Genomic DNA, 20576 nt, shown 5'->3' on the forward strand with positions numbered 1-20576 from the left:
CATCCATGTGTCTTTTAAACACCTCAAGGGATGGTGACTCCACCACTTCCCTGAGCAGCCTCTTCCAGTGCCTGACAGCCCTTTCTGGGAAGAAATTCTTCCTAATATTCAAGCAAAACCTGCCCTGGCACTACTTGGGGCCATTTCCTCTCATCTTATGAGTTGCTGATTGGGAAAAGAGACCAACGTCCTCCATGATACAACCTCCTTTCAGGTAGTTGTAGACAGCAATAAGGTCTCCCCTCAGCCTCATTTTCTCCAAACTAAACCCTCAGTTCCCTTATCTGATTCTTATAAGACCTGTGCTCGAAACATGTCCATGCAACAGTTCAGAGCTGAATAACTACACACAAAGCCAAAGCACCTCCTTCCAGAATGGCATAGTCACTTCTGAGACACTGGTGGCATCCTGAGCATTGCTCAAAGAGAAGGCTGCTATATCCCTTAGAAAATCCCATTCTCAGGCAGCTAAACCAGTCAGACTACATCCTCGGTCGCGCTGACAATATCAGATGATCTGGAGGAAGCTGCCACCAAAGACATCACCAAGTCACTAATTAAAGAGGTCCAAGAGGCTATAGTTGGCAGTAATGAGATTAAATTGAACAGTGGAAGACTTACATGATAGAACAAAATACTTCCTGGGAAGAAAGATGGTAACTCGAGGAACTGCTTTCCCCAAAGGAAAATGGTTGAAAGCTTGAGTCATTTAATATTAAAGAGGAGAAGGCACCAACTAATTTGCTGCAGGTAGAGTCTCCAGAGTGCTGTGGGTTGAAAAATTAACAACTTATAGATGAGTTTTGGCAACCAGAGAATGGAAAATCAGGGCCAAGAAAGAGAAAAGAGGGGCATGCGTGCGGGCATGCCGTTTCCCCAGCTCACACGCATACATATGCTTGTGCATGTATGTATTAATATAGCTCCATTATTCAGTGCTTTCAGCTGAAGGGCACATGAGAATGTTACTTCAGTGCAGAGGAAAAGATGAAACAGGAGCCTGACGTGACTGCAAATTGCAGAGCATCCAGACAGCCTCCAAAATGCATTTAATTCCCTCCTCCCCCTTCCACTTTCTATTCTGTATTCATTTCGACCTCTATCCACGGGGAATTTTCAAAGCAAGGGGAGGAGGCAAAGGAGAGGGCAGCAAACGGTGGACTCCCCCATCCTGAGTGCAGGGAGACCCAGCTTTGATTGCAATGCTTGCTTAGCAGGGGATGGTTTTTCCCCTCCTCCCTGTAGCACCCGCTCTTCCTCCTGCAAGGGGGTGCGGTGCCATCTAGCGACAATGTCACTGTCCCACTTCGATTCCAAAACGTCTCTGCAAGGATGCTGCTGCAGAGCAGCCGCCGGACATCGCGTCTCAGCTCCAGCAGCGGCATTTGCCTGTTGCCCTCCATCTCTCCATGACCCGGAGACTTGCAGCTATCATGCCTCGTTCAGCAGAAAGGTTTGGGAGAACATCACTTGTAAACTGGAAAGATCTGAAAGGCAGTGGGGAAATGGTGATTTAAGATAAAAGGCTGTGCTGGTGCTGCAGACAGCCCTGAGGTCAAGGCAGCTCTGGCACTGGCAATGATTGAGCCTCCAGTCAAAATAACCCTTAAAAGCTCATTTCCCTTTCAGCAGTTGTGTTTCAAGAGTGTAACAAGCAGCAGTGAATGTCAAGACTGCTTTAAATGGTCAGTCTGTCCAGTTCTAAGTGCTTTGTGCCTCTACGACTCAGTCAGGATGGAAACCTGGGGTGTTTAAGCATCTGCCCCATGTGACATCACAGAAAGAAGGAGCAGAAGCAGGTACCATCTTTCCCCTGTCACCCAGCGGCTGGGCTGTCAGCAGCCATCAAAACAGACAGGTTAGTCCTGTCTGGTTGGTTTTTCCTGGAAGCCCTAGTCTGTGCTCTCACCTGAACTGACCTAAGGAACTTTTCCCCTGCTAAGCCCCTGCTGGTCTTTTCCCTTGTCTCCCAGCAAAAGTGACCATGAGCCAGTAATGTGCCCTTGTGGCCAAGAAGGCCAATGGTATCCTGGGGTGCATGAGGAAGAGTGTGACCAGCAGGTGGAGGGAGGTTGTTCCTTCCCCCCTACTCTGCCCTGCTGAGGCCACATCTGGAGTTCTGTGTCCAGTTCTGGGCTCCCCAGTTTAAGGACAAGGAATTACTGGAAAGAGTCCAGCACAGGCTACAGAGATGATGGGATCTGGAGCATCTTTCTTAGGAGGAGAGACTGAGAGAGCTGGGGCTGTTCATGAGAAGAGAAGCTGAGAGGGGACCTTATTTATGCTGATAAATATCTCAAGGGTGGGTGTCAAAAGGGTGGGACAAACTCTGTTCAGTGGTGTCCAACAATATGATTGAGGGGCAACGGGCACAGACTGAACCACAGGGGCTTCCATCTGAACATTAGGAGAAACTTCTTTCCTTTGAGGTGCCAGAGCCTGGCCCAGGCTGCCCAGAGAGGTTGTGAAGTCTCCTTCTCTGGAGACATTCAAACCCACCTGGACACCTTCCTGTGTGATCTGCTCTGGTGACCCTGCTTTAGCAGGTGGGTTGGACTGGATGATCTCCAGAGGTCCCTTTCAACCTCAGCCATTCTGTGCTTCCATGATTCTGTGAAGAGCCACCCCATCTCAGACCACAGTTCAGAGTTGCCCTCTGCCCCCCATCACATTCTCTGTGTCTCTCAGAAAGGTCAAGTGCAGCATTGATTATATTCTTTTTTTTTTTTATTTCCTGTTTTCTAATTATTTGCTGTCTTCCAGATAGGAGGAGAAAACCCTTCTTTGGGAGCATTATAGAGCTCGCAGGCTTGCAGGGGCACTTTGCAGGGGCACGGATGGAGGGGACATGCATGGAAGTCATAACCCGTAGCAGACCGGGTCCTCAACCTAGGAATGTATAGGAAGACAGCAAGAGAATAGACGAACAGCCATGCATGCAGACAGACCACCACCCCTGTATAGACATGATGTATGTTCGAATCATAGAATCATTTTGATTGGAAGAGACACTCAAGATCACTGGGTCCAACCGTTAACCCAACAGTGGCACCAAACCATGTCCCTAAGAACATCATCTATGCATCTTTTAAACCCCTCCAGAGATAGTGACTCCACCACTGCTCTGGGCAGCCTGTTCCAATGCCTGACAACCTTTTTCATGAAGAAATTTTTCCTAATATCCCATCTAAACCTCTCCTGGTGAAACTTGAGGCCATTTCCTCTTGTCCTACCACATGTTACTTGAGAGAAGAGACCAACCCCCTCCATGCTCCAAGCTCCTTTCAGGCAGTTCAGAGATCAGAAGTCTCCCCTCAGCTCCTGTTCTCCAGCTGAACCCCCCAGGTCCCTCAGCTGCTCCCATCACACTTGTGCTCCAGACCCTTCACCAGATTCATCACTCTTCTCTGAACTCACTCTAGCACCTCAAGATGTTTCTTGTTGTGAGGGGCCCAAAACTGACAGACAGACAGGCAATTAAATGTATCAGATGAAGTGAGAGCTTCACATAAATATAAGCATGCACCCTGTGTGTTCCTGCTGGGCACATGTACACCACAAGGACACACACATGCACGCCTATCATGAGCTGCTGACTGTGCTGATATGCTCTGCCCTTCACCTCCTGCTTTTAATGCCCTTCCACCCATATAGGATAAATAAGATACCTCTGTCCCCAGCCTGCCGCTGTGTTTGCTGCCACCTCTGGCACCCGGTTCATGCTCCCTGAGGGGGTGCATGTTTGCTGACAGCCCCACCACCCCCAGCCTGACTCGCAGCCTGGCTGGTGATCAAAGTCCTGCAACATCCCTCGCTTTCCTGCTCCACATCATGGGATACACTCAGCACTTGGTCTGTGCTGCCTAAGCTGTTCAGTGCTGCCTTGCTCATGATGTACAATTTCCTCAGCATGCCCCTCTAAAAAGGGTGGTTGTATTTCTCCCCATCCCCAAGATCATAGAATCATAGAACAGTCTGGGTTGGAAGGGACCTTCAAAGCTCATCCAGTGCCACCCCTGCCATGAGCAGGGACATCTTCACCAGCTCAGGTTGCTCAGAGCCCCGTCCAGCCTGGCCTGGGATGTCTCCAGGGATGGGGCATACAACAACTCTCTGGGCAACCTGGGACAGTGTTTTACCAACCTCATTGTCAACATTTCTTCCTCATGTCCAGCCTGGATCATCCTCCTTTAGTTTAAAAGCATCACCCCTTGTTCTATCGCAACAGACCTTGCTAAAAAGTCTGTCCCCATCTTTCTTACAGGCCCCTTTTAAGCACTGAAAGGCCAGAACAAGGTCTCCCTGGAGCCTTCTGTTCCCCAGCTGAACACCCCAACTCTCTCAGCCTGTCTTCCCAGCAGAGTTGTTTCAGCCCTCGGATCGTTTTTGTGTCCTCCTCTGTCCCCTCTCCAACAGGTCCATGTCTGTCCTGTGCTGAGGGGGTCCAGAGATGGAAACAATGCTCCAGCTCTTTTTTCTGACCCTCCTTCATTGAAGGAAGGAACAAAGAAAGCAGAGACCACTTCAGAGGGAAGGGTAGTGGTCTTCCTAGGCATTGGGCTTAACACAGACAGCAGAGGACTGGTAATTTGTAGCCTTGATGGATGTTTAAAGAAACTGGGCTATGGTAGGGAGGACCTGGGCCCTTCCAGGAGCCTCAGTGACAGGAGGTGGTCATCTGGAGTTGGGTATGTGTGATGATGATTGATGTGATGTGATGTGATGTGATGTGATGTGATGTGATGTGATGTGATGTGATGTGATGTGATGTGATGTGATGATGGTAAGGAAACCTCATGGCACGCTGAACTGCAGCCTGGTTGACATGTAGCATCCTCTCCAGGGACTGAGATCTGCAGACCTACGGGAGAAAGAGAAGGGCAGCGGCTCCACCAAACAACCCTGTAAAACTCCACCAATGGTATTCAGGCAGAGGGAACCAAAAAACTTAAGTATCTCAAACCGGTTGCCCAGGACAGTGGCTGAGTCACCATCCCTGGAGGTGTTTAAACACATGTAGATGAGGTTCTTAAGGACATGGTTTAGTGCCAGTGTTGGTTAATGGTTGGACTCAACGATCTTGAGGGTCACTTCAAACCAAAATGATTCTATGGCTGTATGATCAGTGGCAAGTTCCTTGGCCCTTTGGAGCAAAGAGCATGGAGCCCCTTGGAGGACCACTGTCATGCTTCACCTACTCATCACAATGCTCCTGAGATCTTTATGTGCCCAATGAGCTCAGCTGAAATGAAGATGTCCCTGTGCTACACACTGTACAAACACATCACAGAGAGGCTGAAAGACCTTCTGCAAGCACCCCTACCCTGTATTTTTTCTGGTGCATTGGGACACAGGAAGGCTAAGACAGCTTTTGTGTTGGCAGATAAAACAGATAAGATTTTTGCCCCCAGACCATGTGGTCCAGAACAGCTCACATCCATGCAACTCTCTCCCACATTGATGTGGTCCTATATTGTCCCATTGTCCTACATGTGCATGGCCTGGGAACGTACAAGAAGGGTGCGACTGAGCATGGGTCTCTTGTGGTCCTTGCCCCGTGTTTTGTGATCCTAAGCATTTCTGGGTGAGTGTTTTATCTCAGGGAATGGTGACCTCTGGTACTGGTATAGCCAACCCACATCTCCTTTCATCACCACATAGTGATTTGCTCAAGCCTATGTTCTCTAAACGTGTCAGAAAAGTAAACTGAAGAGGAGCAGCTGGACCTGATTAAAAAATCACTGGGTGCCTCAGCTGTATCGTTATCCCAGCCTGTATTTGTAAATCAGTATGGCCAGGCCTGGGTTCCCAGCTCTGGCACACAGTTGTACCTACCATTAATATGCTAAAAATAGCAGACATTGTCCAGCTGAGCTTTGAGGGCATTGAGAGCCCTCTAGGGCCGAGTGCTTTATCATTATCCCTCTCCAAACATCGCCCAGAGCAGTCACCACATCGCTAACAGAGGAACAGCAAGGATAGGATAATTCCCAGATGACGATAAAGCAGATAGTTCCATCATCCTTTTTTTGGCATATTATCCTTCCCCTCACTCCGCATTTTTTTTTTCTTGGTTCTAAAATACTGGAACTGATGAGGAAATAGGAAATGAGAAAGTTGCAGCTAATACCTGTCGCCTTCCCAGCTTTTCCCTTAACACTTTGGTGATGGCCAAAGGCAAAGGGGGCTCAGTCATGCAGATCACAACCCAAGGACATGACAGTGAGTCAGGGAAATGCCTTTTCCCCATTGCACCACTGCCTGGAAGCATCCCCTGTCCTGTACTGGGTTACACCAGGGGTATTTTGAATGAATATAAGTGCTGAAAATAAGCCAGGCCCCCAGACTTTCCCAGCCTCCGTGTAGGATTGCTAAAACTTATGATTGACTCAGCCTGGTGGAGCAGCAATTTCACTCTTCCCTAAAAATAGACCAAGTGGTTCATCCTCTCAACATAGCCCAGTGCTCGGTGATAAAACCAGCTGCCAGAGACCACTGGAGGCAGTGAACAGGACCAGGGGTGCGGGAAGTGGAGCAGGGCTCCTCATAGGATACATTAAGAGCTGCCTGGCTGAAAGTTTCACATAGATTTTCCACTGGGGCTGTCTACGGAGTTTCACAGCTGTTGGGACTACCAAGACCTCCCTGTAAGTAATCTTGGGGTAGACTAGAGCGGGGTGAATTGTTGCGTGAATATGAACCCTGGAGTGATGCTAAAATGCAGGGTAAATGAGGATCCTTAGCACCTTGTGCTATGAAAGAGGTGTTGCAGCACATGGAAAACTGTGGATTTTATCTTGTTGGTCCAAAGCTTGGTAAATCCCACCCTCTGCTGCAGAAGGTGCTGTCTCCATGCTCCACAGATGGTGGTTTTGATCTGGTTCAGCATCATCATCATCTCAGGTGCGTGGGTATGTTCAAGGTGGAAACAGAGCGTAGTACATTAGTGCTTTTCTCCTTTTAATGAAATATCCAAGTTCCTAGCTTTGAGATTTAAATTAATGGGGCCAGCTCTCAGTGTCTACTCTCTCCCAAAAAGTACTGTTAGGTATGGTGACTCAGGTCACCATGACTAGCAACAGGGGAAAAACTCTTTACAAGGATTTGGGCAAGCCAGATGGATGCTGTGGGCTTCCAGATCAAAACCATGTTCAGAACTGGTAGGAAGTAGACAGCAGGCAGCAAAATGTAGACTGTTCAGAGGGAAATGAGCTTTTCTTCCTCTTACATCCATAGGGATCAGGAGGCAGAGTAGGATTAGTTAAGAAGGGAATTTTTTCCCCCTCTCTCTTATCTCCCAGGCTCCAGGGAGGGCTGAGAAATGTGTTTGTGACCCTGAGCTAAATAAAGAGCTTCAGGAGCCTGTTGGGTTAGCAGTATTAATATGGACATACCAGTCCCTATTTGTGCTCACGAGTGGAAAGTAACTCCAAAACTCTGTGCTATTCTGTAAGGCAGAGCAGAAACCTACACCTGAGTGTACGTGAATGCGTCTCATATCTGTTTATCCATCTGCTAGAGCCTTATAGCTCTAAGGTCTGTGTCTTGCCCAGCAGAAAAAAGCCAGGACTCCAGGCACTGTGGGAAGGACTAGACCTCAATGGCCTGAACTGAAAGTAGTATTTTTCTGCTCATGCATTTAGCAGTGGTTAACATTTGCTTCTGGGATACACACCCTGCTGATTGCTGTCAGAACAACAGAAATTATTCCCTCCAGGTCTCCAGTTTTTACTCAAAACTTTGCTGGAAGATATCTGAAGTACCTTGCAGTTATTATTAAAACACAGGGATTTGGGGAAAAACAAGTGGAGTTGGTGCCTCGGGTACAAATATCAATTGATGAGAAGGGACCGAAGATTAAAACCCATGTTCTTGATCAGGTGAAGTGGTAGATAATCCACTAGTGGAAATCAAGGCATCCAGCATGGGTGGAAATTCATAGGAACATCCTACGAAGGCTGTTTTCAGCCCTTGAATAGATGCAGTATTCTGCAGGATACAAAAGCCTCCTTTTTGGGGGTAATGAGGCCAGGATGCCCAAACCCTGATGCTAGGAAGATGGAAAGCCTTTTTCAGCACCAGCAAAAAGCCCAGGACTTGTTCTGAACACAGCAGCAGGAATCTTTGCATTAAGTAGTGTCCAAATCAGTAATTTACTTTCAAAGACAGCCATTTCTCTCCTCCCCCAAATTCTCACTGGCAAGTTGACTCATTCAGAAATAAGTGGAAATGCCAGGGAGACTCAATAGCTACAAGTGGGTTGGGGTTTTCTGTTTAAAAGATACTGCTATTTTATTTATTTATTTTGCTATGGCTGCTTCTTCTAAAACAGTATTAAGATTTCTTGGCTGCCAGTGATAAAGAGCTGACAGCAGCATGGAAACACCAAGATAAGAATAGAAAGCAAAGGCAGGGCCTCAACAGCTCCTCAGAGCCCTGTAGTATCCATGCAATGCCCCCGAGTAAACATCACAGCGTGGCAACGAAACGCTTCAAGATGCACATTGCAGCCCTGAGCCCAGCCGTGATCTGCATCCCAGGTGGGATGTGTGGCTGGTGGTGCTCACAGGGCTTGTGCCTGTGCAGACATTCCCAAGGTATCTCTTTGTGGTGGTTAGAGATGGTTTCCCTTTAAAGGTCTGGTATTCGTGGCATGCTGAGAAGACCTCTCCCCAGACAGAGGTTATTCCGGTGGGTGGCTCGGTATTGCTTTCCCTGGGGAAGGGGATATTAGGGGGAGGGAAGCTGCTATCACAAATGGTCACCCCGCATGGTAGTCTGCAAGAGCTGAGATGTTGCTGTAGGGGAGAAAGTAGAGCAGGCAGGGAACATGGAGCTTGACAAAGGGGTTAGGGATGAAAATAGTACTTCTGCTGGCCAGGCTTCAGCGACAGGTGAAACAGGGAAAGAGGGAAATTGGGGATCTTATTTATGCTGAGAAATATCTCAAGGGTGGGTGTCAAGAGGATGAACCAGACTGTTCAGTGGTGCCCAACGACAGGATGAGGGGTAATGGGCACAGACTGAAACACAGGAGGTTCCATCTGAATATGAGGATAAACTTCCTTCCTTTGAGGTGCCAGAGCCTGGACCAGGCTGCCCAGAGAGGCTGTGGAGTCTCCTTCTCTGGAGACATTCAAACCCACCTGTACACCTTCCTGTGTGATCTGCTCTGGTGACCCTGCTTTAGCAGGTGGGTTGGACTGGATGATCTCCAGAGGTCCCTTCCCACCCCAACCAGCCTGTGATTCTGTGAAACAGAAACAGCTCTTGTTTTATGGCAAGCAGTGGTGTTTATCACCATTTCAGTGAAAACCTGTTTAAACAACAGATGAAGAGTTACCGGCAGGTACCAGAACAGTGCATAATACACGACCCCCAGCACATCAGAGGGCAGCGCTGCATACTGAGATCCCAGCCATACAAAGCCCTGGGGGAGCAGTTTATTAAACAGCCACTCAGCTTGTATTAACCCTTTATAAGCAGTCGAGGAACACAGAGACTGAGGCAGTGCTGAGCAGGTAGTCAGGGCTGCATCCACCTTGTCTCGGCACTTTGTATCCCAAAAGCAGCGGAGCGGACCGGGTGATGTTGAAGGCCCTCTCCAAGGACAGAGAGCCCCACAGCTGCTGGCCCACTCGGGAAGGGCACGTCCCCAGCCAGCAATGTCACCCGCAGCTGTCTCTCGGCAGAGCTTCTTGGCATTTTTGGTACCAGGAATAGAGTCCTCCACATTCCTGGATTTTTGCAAAGCCCAGAAATAGCCTCGAGCCGCCTTGGGGCAGATATTCAGCTCCGCCTGAGGCTAAATTTTCCCAACTCTTATCAGGAGCTGTTTAAATTACCCAGGGGTTGTGATGTTGCTTCTGCAAAGGAAAGTCCAGCTGACACTGAGGAGCCAAAAACATTTGGAGAAGTGACTAAAGACCATGAACTTTCAGTTTAGAGGTGCTGGAAATTGTAAAGAGATCTGATTTTGAAATTCAAGTGCAGGAAACAAGATACTCTTCAGTAGCTGTTGCCTTCTTCCCTTCCTCCCAGCCCTTCAGATTTGAAAATGCAACTTTTTACACCTGCACTTATTTAACTACAACCTAGTAGACAATTCCTAAAGCATGAAATGCTATTTTAAATCTTATTTCATCTTCAAGACAGCTGTTCTTTAATTACATTATTCTATTTTACTTATTTAGTGCCTTCCACTGGTTCTGGCATTTTTCAGCCCATTTCCCACGCCAGAATTCATATATTAGCTCTATGCACCAGAGCTGCTCAAGTGATTTTAACATATGGCTTACAGACGGTACAAAATCTTTCTTATATCCTTTCAAAAGAGAATTATTTATATCTTTGAGGCACATTTGTCATTACATTTAGTATCTATACCACAGATGACCCTACCTCCAAATCAAGGGTCTATTGTACTCAATGCTGTGCAAATTTATTTGTAAAGAGAAGCCCTGCTCACAAAAGTTTGGAATCAGAAAAAAAGTATTGTAGATTTGTCTGATTTTTATTAGTTATCTAACCGTAATCGGTGGTGGGTTTACATCTGAGTTAGCTTGATAAGCATGTGAAGACCTTAATTCTCACTTTTAAAGGTTGATTCCTGGCCTATGTAGTTATTAAAAAAATAAATAAATAAAAAGTAACTTAGATCAAAACCATCAAAACCCAGATGAGTTCTTTAAAAAAAACAAACAAACAAACAAAAAATGTTTACAATTGCCACTCTGTCACATAATTGACCAAACCATGGCAAAACGAAAACACTTGAATTTCAAATCCTTGCTGTCCTTTCTAGAACGGAAAATGAAAGAGAACACTGCAGTTTTCAAACAATGTGTGATCTGGGAGTCAGGAGGGAGTACCCGCGAGGATAAGCAGGATGGTTTAGGGCATCACAGGTCCTCAGTCTTTACTGCATGACACCTAAAATCCTACTGATGCTCCCTGACACAGCCTTGTACCATCTTTTTTCCCCTTCCTTCAGAAAACATAGCACATGACATTTCAACATGCACTAAAGCCTCAAGAGCAGGTCATGACACCAATGAGAAATACCTAGAGATGCTCTTCCCCCCCAAAACCCTCAGTCTCCCAGGACTACCCTTCCCCACACACTCTTTGCCAAAGCACCCTGGGACCACTCACCCTTTCAGCATCCTCCAAACTGTGGTAGCGAGGCAGCTGCTCCGCTTCCCATGTCACTTCGATGTGCATCCCCTCTGGCAGAGCTTCCCCATGGGCCAGGGCCACCGGTGCAGGGGTTGGGGCCAGAGATTTAAATCTTTCCCCGCTGACCGAGCACTGCCAATGGGCTGCCAGGCTCCTGGATTAAATGGCAGCGCTGGTTTCCCAGCCAGCTTTTATGGGTGCTTACCCATCCGTGCAAATTCCTCCAGCCCAGTCATGGAGCAGTGCTGGTATTTAGGAGTCCCTTTTGTCAGGGTACCAATTCTCTGGAGGGCAAAGCTGTGAGAAAGATGGGGTAGGTGTGATTCAGCATATGCAGCTCTCAAATCTAAGGATAGGCAGAAATGGGGTCCTCATATGCAGGGATGGGTTTCCAGTTTCAGGAGAGAGACAGTGAGTCACAAAGGTTTCACTGATGTGCATGTGATGGACAAGCAGGTAGGAATGGGGGCACATGTCCAGCCACACAGCCTGAGTCAGGGGTCCCCACTGATAATGACCGTGGGGGTAACCCATGACCCATCCCAGACAGGGAGGAATAGCAGAAATGGCCCCAAATTCACGCTAAACAGCCAGGTCAGAGCACCACAAACCCAGGAGCATTTCCGTGTTGGTTCATCTCCATCCTCTTGAAAAACAAGAGTCCCTTTCACGATGTGAAGAAGTCATTGTTTTCCTGCCCTGATTTCCCCAGTGATAAGAAGCTCCAGGTCCCTTTGCTCCCACAAGCCTTTGAGTCCTGGGTTTTGGGTCCCACACCATGGGATTGGCTGAATGTCTTGTAGCACCCAAACCTGGGCACAGCCAAGGAGTGAGAACACAACACATCTGGGCTCCCTGGCGCGAGACGTGCCAGGTCCAGCAGCCGTGGTGGCCAACTCAAAGTTGATCTGCAGAGGGGAAACATCAGGCAACCACTGAACAGGGGTCGGAGGATGCAGGATCCGGCTGGCTGGGATGGGATGGGATGGGATACTCTCCAGAGCAACTCTCCCTTTGGTGGGCGATGGAGGGGGACAGGACCCTGGCACAACTTCCACCACCGGGTTCTCCATTTCCCTCCAGCTTGTGCAAGCCCTGTGCAAGCCCCCGGCTGATCTCAGGCCCTGTTATACAACCCCCACTTCACAGGCCGCTGTGGGGCTCACACGGTGACACAAAGGGCTTTGCTTAGCAGCTGTGTTTGCTCAGGGCGGCTGATTTTTGGGAGCAAAGCCGATGACATGTGGTTGGCCAGGCGGCCCCAGAGAATGGTGCTGAGCTTGCAGCTTCCTTTTTTAATAGGTGACTCAGGCGCTCGGTAGCTCACTGGGGTTGGTGGTGGGAGCTGAGTTGCAAAGGAGTGCCAGCAGCAGAGGTGGTGGACACCAACAGGTGGGTAGCTTTGTTTCTGTGTAGCATAAAGTGGTTTAAATAGAAAGTGAGCCAGAGCTACTGTGTTACTGGCTAGATGGGGGTTTTCTCAGAGGAAGGAGGGAGGGTAGTGTTTTGTTAGTGATTTGTTTTCCACTTGTTGGGAGTTGGCTGTCAGATGTAACACGATTACAATTCAAGAGACTCGTAATATTTTCGGCAGGAGACAGAGCAGTTGAGTGATTTATGGGCAATAACTGAAGAGGAAGTGAGTGAATTTTTAGATGAATATTTAAGAGTCTTTTTCCCTCTGTTGCCTTGCCTTTCCCCCTCACTTCTGTCTAGAAAGATCAGCAAGTACAAATGAGGATATGAGGAATGATTTTTCCCCACTGCAAGTTTCCAGGTGCCACAGCCCTCCCTGCTCTCAGGGGACATGGCTGATGGGTCAGGGGGTCTGTAAACTGAGCCCGAGCTGCACATATGTGGGGCAATGGAAGAGCTTAAGAAACCCCGACAGCTGCTGTCTTTGGACAGTCCTAACATTGCAGCCCCCCACATGAAATGTGCAGATTCATCTGGCGCCAGACGCTGGCATGAAGGACATTTTGCCGACAAACCCCAGCGGGGAGAAGCATTCCCCGTATCCTTCATTTGGACGTCAGGGTTGTTGGCTGTGATGCTGCCTGTTAGTCTGCTGGGTGGGATGGGAGGAGGGGGTCCTTAGGAGCTCGTTTATTCCATTTTAGCTAAGGGAAGATGCTTTAATGCTTGAAGTGTCAGGTTTAAAACCCTTGGGGCCACAGTCAGTGCTAGTCAATCAGCGCTATGGGGGATGCATCACTCAGGACTGGAGTGGATGCCGAACATGCCAGTAGGGCCCTTTTGCTCAGAGAGGTAGAAACATGGAGCCTGGCACAGATCCCAAGCTGGATTTCCATACCCTCTGTCTCATACGCAACAAATAATGCCTTAAGCCAGGTCTACATAATATCCTTTGGTTTTACTTTAACATTCCCAGCTGGAAAGTTCCCCCAACCCTTCCAGGGGATGCTGTGCAATGGTACCATCCTCACACCTCTCGAGATGTCTTAGGTGCTGCTTGAACATCGTTAGCCACACACGCGTGACAGCTCGGCTTTCTCATTAGCAGAATGAACTGTTGTTCTTCCGCTCTTATCTATGATCAGCAATTAGGGGGGTGGCAGCAGCCTGTTTTGTCAGGCGAGAGCCAGACATCCCGCAAGCGCAGCGCCAGCCGCCTGCCCGGTGGGTTGGAGCAGCCCCTATCTAAGGCAGGCAGTTTCGTGAGAAGCGATAAGCAAACAGCAGGCTGCACACAGCCTGTGCGCTGCAAAAATAATGTCAAAAACCAAAATAAAATAAAAAATAAAAGAAAGGCAGCGATAGGAGAAAGGCTTCAACAAAAGTCTTGTATCTAATTATATCCGTCATTAAAACAGAAGCCCTGTGGCCTTTCAGCCATCCAGGTTAACAGATGAAGGACTGGGTAGAACTGAGGCTGTGCTATTTTCCACCGAATGGACTAGAAATCTGCATTCAGCTGCATTTCTCTCTTGGCTGGAGGGGCACATTGCTCTCTATTGGGCATCATAGAATCATTTCAGTTGCAATAGACCCTTAAGATCATCAGTTCCAACTATAACCTAAATCCAACACTAACCAATGTCTCTAAGAACCTCATCTATATGTCTTTTAAACACCTCCAGGGATGGTGATTCATCATCTCACTCAAAGGGCCCATGGGCCAATACAAGTTACATCAGCTCAGTGATAATATCTATAGCCTGGGCTGGGAGGAGACCATTAAAAACCACCAGCCCAGCTCTAGGACATGGGGATGGTTTTGCCAAGTACTTGGCACCAAAACAGTTAAGCGCAGTAATGCTGGTGTCAGCCTAAGCAGGGTCCCTGCCTTGCTGTGAAGGATTCCCATCTCCTAGGGGTAGTTTTTGGGAGAGGTTTTTCAGCGTGGACATGGCTTTGCCAAGAACTTGTGTTCATTTTACCAACCAGAAAGACTCTAAATCTGCACTTGGTTTTAATTCTGCTTTAAAGCTAGCAAGGGTGACTCTCCCCAGCTCTCCCTATTGCTCTTACTGTGAGGTTTAGCCAAGCCACATCACATTGCAAGGAAGAAACCTTCTCTTTTCCAGACTGATCAGACCTTTTTTGGCTTTCCAGTAGGCGATTCAGCAATGTAGGAGAAAAGGGAGAGATTCCCAGACAAGATTCTTCAAAGCTTTCTGCAGCTAATTCAGCACATGCTTCAGTGCTCTTCTCACAGGGCACAGCCATAATAAGGAAAGACCACAAAATCCCAAGTATCTTCACTAGGTTTAATTCCATTTTCCATTTTTATAGAGTGGACCCCTTCAAATGTGTGCCTTGGGCCTTCAAATGAAGGGAGAAGCCCACTGCAGCAGATATTGGGACTTGTGTTAGCAGCTATCGGCACCAGCTCCTGTAAAAGTTGATGGTGCCTTGATCCCTTCCTCCTCATTTCTGGGACACCATTCATCTCGAAAAGCCAGGATCTAGTCAAAGTCTGGGGTTTCTTGAGCAGAGTGGGGAAAAACTGATGCAATCAAAGGGTGGTTTATCTTGAAGTCTGTCTTAAGATGCACCAAATCTGCCTCAGCAGTGTTACTGTCCCCACTGGCTGTAGATTAATAATTCATTTTGACTCAGTGTTTAAGTTCTGGACAACAGAAATCAGGGAGAGACGTCCCAAACTTACACGGTGACTTAGCAAAAAAAAAAAAAAGCATTAAGGAAATATCTTCTGTTTCCTCCCCTGGTGTCCTGTTGACCTCTGAAAGAACTGGGTAACTGTATCTGTATCGCATCCAGCGGCTTCCTCATGTGTCAGCCTTGGTTCTGCCTCAAAACACCTGTACATCTGCAGGAGCAGCTGGAACCAAGGACAAAAGAAATCTTGGGGTTTGGTACCTTCCAGCAACACGCAGGCCACTGTCTGACAAGCTCACTGGGGTCCCTCTGCTTTTATCTTGATGGCTTTTTGGTATGTGTTTGTCCCTGGAGGAACTGATGTTGCATTTGAAGCACCATCTCCCATTAGTGTATGACATAAGCTGTTCTCATTTTGAAATAGAACCAGAGTAAACTGCCTTCAGCATTTTAAAGAAAAACTTGAAAATTTGAACTCACAACCCAGGAAAAAAAGGGGAATTAAGTTTGTTATTTACAAAATCTCGTGATTCGGAGACTGAGATTTCAGGGCAAAGAAGGCTAGAATTGCTGCAGTGCTTCTAATGTGCACATATTAAAAAGTACATCAGCCCTTTCCCGGCTGTGCAATAGCTGGATTTGTGGAGAGGGAGCCCATTGTTCAAACAGAAAACATTGCAAATACCGCACTAAATCCAAATGCAGCAGTGCAATCCTGCAGATAAAAGGAGAACCTTCTCGTGTTTTTACAGTAGTAACAGAGAAATTACAGCCCTGAATAACCTGGAGAACTCGGATGCATCATATAGGTGTAAAGCTCTATAGATGGCTGTGGCGTGATGTGTAGATGGCCATCCTGCTCACACCTAACGGATTAATGCAAAAAGAGAAATTCCTTAGCAAGAATTTGTAGTTGTCTCTTTCTTTGAAAAATAAACCCATCTGCTTTAGAGCTGTTAGTTTTGACACAAACCTCTCTCTGGGGATGGACACAGCTTTAATCCTCAGAGGGAAGGGAACTCCTTGCTGTTAACGGGGATGATGACCAAGGGGAAGGGAGTACAACAGGTGGGAACTGGGGAGCATGGCCTGAGCATCATCTGAAAGTGCGTGACCACTCCAACCACCCAATCCCTCTGTGCACCCCTCAGGAGGTCTGGCTAATAGATCACCTCTTCCCAGACTAGCCATTTCTCCATGAGCCAGATAGGGACATCCTCAGTTGTAGTCATCTCCATGGGAGATGTCTGAACAAAGGTAGGAGGAATGCCGAATATCTCAAATATCTCTGCAATGTCATCCTGGGGTACCAGTGGGGGCTTCATGGGAGCCGGTGCCACTCAAAATAACAGATCTCTAAGCTAAGAACATGGTTTAGTCCTCTGGCTCTGCCACAGACTCCCTGCTACCTCCATGGTTAAGTCTCATAGCCTCTTCATCTCTTAGTTCCCTGAAACAATTTAGCAGGGGAGGGCTAAAGATAAATGGGTACAACTACTTGTGAGGCTTGTTGACGGGAAAGTAGTGTGGCCATGGAGTAAAAAAAGTGGGAATTGGTTAAAGTTGAACATTCCTAGCTTCTTCACATCCTCTGTCTTGCTCCTGTTTGGTGATAGTCTTGTCCAGGGATGTGGGGATGGGCATAGGCTCTGTGCCCCCCCAACAAGACCATGGCATCAGGTCACTGCCCGATGTGTTATTCTCATCCAGGATCAAAGTTCATTTCAGCCATGAAAGAGGTGGAAATGTCCATGTTTTCTCCCTGAAGTAAAAGGTCATGATGTTAAGTTTTCATAGAATAGAATCATAGAATGTCCTGAGCTGGAAGGGACCCACAGGTATCACCGAGTCCAACTCCTGTCCCTGCACAGGACAACCCCACAGTTCACACCACGTGTCTGAGGACGTTGTCCGGTCCCTTCTTGAACACTGTCAGGCTTGGGGCTGTGACACCTCCCTGGGGAGCCTGTTCCAGTGTCCAGCACCCTCTGGGTGAAGAACCTTTTCCCAATGTCCAACCTAAACCTCCCCTGGCACATCTTCCTGCCATTCCCTCAGGTTCTGTCGTTGGTCACCAGAGAGAAGAGATCAGCACCTCCCCCTCGTGTGAGGAAGAAGTAGACCGCTGTAGACCCCAAAGTTTCGGGGACTTAGGGTGGGGGCTGTTTGGTTGGTCAGTGTGCAGATGGCAGAGGCACTTGGCAGAGCTCTGAGCAGGCGATGCTCCCACTGCATCCTGGCCATGCCCTCCTGTCTTTGGCACGTTTGCTCACCGTGCATGTCTGTGCCTGTTTCAGATGAGAGGACGCGGTCATTTTTAGACACATCAGACAACACTGGCCGCATACCTCACCAAGGACGAGGGAGGTCCTCTGCGCGCTCCGTGAAGGAGCTGTCGGCTCGCTATCTCTCCCAGACAGCTGCCGCTGCTGCTCACGCCGGCGGCCCCGCACAGCCGGTAGGTACCGCGCGATGCCGTCCTCCCCCTCGCAAACCCCCAGCGGCATCCCAGCAATGTCCTGTCCCAGCAAGTGGCTGTAAGAGGGTGAGAGAAAGTGTCTGACTTGGGAAATCTGGAGAAACGTGACATTTGTTTTTCCAAAGATGGCCAGCTTTCCCTTGCCTTTTGCAAGCATTGTATATACGTTATCAAAGGTCCCAATATATGTGTATATCATTGAATCATTTAGGTTGGAAAAGAACTTTAAGATTATCGAGTCCAACCATAAACCTAACGCTGCCAAATTCATCACTAAACCATGTCCCAAGTGACAATATGATATACATAAAGGCACATGCACACGTATATATACATTATATTCACACACAGAGCAAACACATGCACACAGGTCTACATCCACTAACCCATGCAAGGAGATTTTTCATACATAAGATTCCCACTTTATTTACACATATATATTTATATACTCACATCCGTGGAGGAAATATTCAGCACACAGCAACACGTACATCTCCATGCTATATCCATTCCAACATACACACATATATATGTCTGTATACGTCACACTGAAGCATAACTTTAGAGTACAACCTCCCTGTGTTCCTCCATTTAGAGTCCTTGGTCTGGGATGCAGGGATTTAATCACGCACTCCAGGCCAATCGTTGGATCACAGGATAAGTCAGGTTATAAGGGTTATGAAGCACTGAGCTACGTTTTTCCCATTAACCCAGCTCCACCGGTGTTCCAGGAGTAACGTGGGATGTGATTTCACACCTGGACTCGCTCTTTCACAGGGTCCCTGCTCAGAGATTGTGTCTCTTGAGCGTGTGTCAGGGTTCTGCACTGGAGGAGTCCAGACTGATGCAGCCCCAGTTGAAAATACATAAGTGAAGACTGTAATTGGAAAATTACAACCAGTTAGAAGTCTGAGAGGGAAAATAAATAAATAAATAAATAAAAGCAATTTCAAAACATTTAATTTCACAATCCTTAATGCAATTACCAATGTGGCTCAGTTTTATTTTTAAAATGTTAAATTATAAACAAAACTACGAGCTAAATCAAACTCTGCAAAAAATCATTCTAAACAAATGTGTTTGGCACTTTGTACATTGATTTTTGGAAAAAAACTATTTCTGATCAACCTGTAATAAGATTTTTTTTCCAGCTGTACAGAACTGCCTGTGAACCCAAAAACCTCACCTGTAATGTTTTTCAGGTCTCTGTAGTAGATATATATATATACAGATAATAGAATGGTCTTCCAGAGCAGTTTGATGTCATTTCTCCCCGTCTCTTTTCCAGAGCACTGCGAAGGAAAATTCCACTCTCTCTCCCCACAGCCAGAAAAAAAGCAAGGTAAGAAATGTTAAAGATAAGCACCGTTATCTAACCAAATATTTGTGGACTGTGGTGGAGTGTGATTTAAATACTCACACAAGGCAGCGCAGAGCACTTTCTTACTGAATATAGCTATCAGCTGCTCGGTTGCCCTTCTCCACCTTCAGAAGCTCTTCACAGATTCCCACCCCCCCAAAAAAAAAACACCCTTATTTTAAAAAGCGTGTTCAAATTATGTTGGTTTATGTGAAAGATTTGCATTTTACACTTACTGAAAAATATGCTAATGTTGACATTCTGGGGTGGGTTTTTTACTAATGTTCAATACTTATTTTTAGCCAGAACAATCTGTGTGTAACAGAGTGAAATAACACCACGCGTCATTGCTTTGAGCAACAACTAATATTCCAGGCATAACTCAACAGACGTAACTCCAAAAGCATGCCAAGGGTCAGCAGATCTGCTTACAGAAAGGAAAGCCACCAGGATTACAGTCTCTTTTAGATAATGACTGTAGGCCTCGGCTACCTTCCCTTTGGATAAATGCCAAGCCAGGGCAGGACACAGGTATTCAGTTCAGCGTTGGGCACCCAGGATTCCAAAGCTAAGGAGAAAAAAATGCAGAAAGTGAGGCTCAAAGGTAGGCTGAACAATCCCCGTCCATCCTGTCACCATTGAACCCTCTGTTTACTTCTGTACCAATGCTGCCATGAATCTGAGCTGCGCTCAGACTGACAGAGTCTAAGCAGGTCTAACCCTTCCTGGCCCCCAGCTATGGGTGTTTCCCCAACCTCTCATCCCTCAGCTTTGCTTTTTCCTCTAAACAGAGCACAGAATTTGTCCTGCTAATATCAGCAGATTGTAAACCTTAGTTAGCCTCATGCCTGTACAAGTCTGCAAGTCAAAAGAGTTTTATTGAAGTCTCTAATTGAATATCTATTCCTATGCAAATTATGATATGAGGTACACGTGTAAATCCAGAAGAAATCATCAGTCAGGCAAATGTCCTTCCCCAGGCCCTTACTCTTACAGCTACTGGTGCTATCAAAAGCTCACCATACTAGCTCTCTACCCAAAAACAGGTTGTCCTCATCAGCTCAGTTTGACACTTTTGTTTGGTTCCCTCACTCCATTTTCTTCTTGAGACCTCTTCACAAATAGCTCCTTGGCTTTCTCCTGCACCCATGTCCTATGTTCTTAGACTCTCTGCAGGTCCTCATACTGCCCTGGACATTGGGAATGGGAGGGATAAGTTAACTTTTAGCTCACTATTTTAAGACAGCCTTCTTCATGCTATTCTTGTGGTCATTCTTTGCTTGCTGACGCAGTCCAAACAGAGCATCTCTGTTACACTGGAGCTGGACTGAATCCTGGGGACTGTAGACTAACCACAACACATGCCTGGATTAGAAACTTGCTTTAGAGTGCCTTGCTGTGGAACCAGAGCTAACACCAAGCCTGAAGCGTGTGCAGTGGTGTGATGCTTTGTGTGCTACTCAACCAAAGGTATGG

At 47.2% G+C, this 20576-nt stretch overlaps 1 protein-coding gene and 1 long non-coding RNA gene across 11 annotated transcripts in view; one reads left to right on the top strand and one right to left on the bottom strand.

The window, feature by feature from the left end:
• Window positions 1–11475, bottom strand: part of LOC139827304 (uncharacterized) — a 92336-nt gene extending 80861 nt beyond the window's left edge. The window contains exon 1 of the long non-coding RNA XR_011737801.1: window positions 11155–11475. This is a non-coding gene — a long non-coding RNA (uncharacterized lncRNA). The remainder of the gene's footprint in view (window positions 1–11154) is intronic.
• XIRP1 (xin actin binding repeat containing 1) overlaps window positions 1–20576 on the top strand; it is a 41782-nt gene that overhangs the window by 8473 nt on the left and 12733 nt on the right. For 7 of the 10 annotated variants that reach the window (XM_071805357.1, XM_071805349.1, XM_071805351.1 and 4 more), the window contains 2 exons: window positions 17559–17719; window positions 19029–19082. In XM_071805357.1, coding sequence (XP_071661458.1) covers window positions 17559–17719; window positions 19029–19082 — 215 coding nt within the window. Of the gene's footprint in view, window positions 1–6389; window positions 6648–12465; window positions 12571–17558; window positions 17720–19028; window positions 19083–19430; window positions 19705–20392; window positions 20571–20576 lie in introns of those variants that run through there. The other 3 variants (XM_065831002.2, XM_071805355.1, XM_071805356.1) reach the window with 3 other exon arrangements.

The sequence above is a fragment of the Patagioenas fasciata genome, chromosome 2 (assembly GCF_037038585.1).
Source record: "Patagioenas fasciata isolate bPatFas1 chromosome 2, bPatFas1.hap1, whole genome shotgun sequence".
Lineage (NCBI taxonomy): Eukaryota > Metazoa > Chordata > Aves > Columbiformes > Columbidae > Patagioenas > Patagioenas fasciata.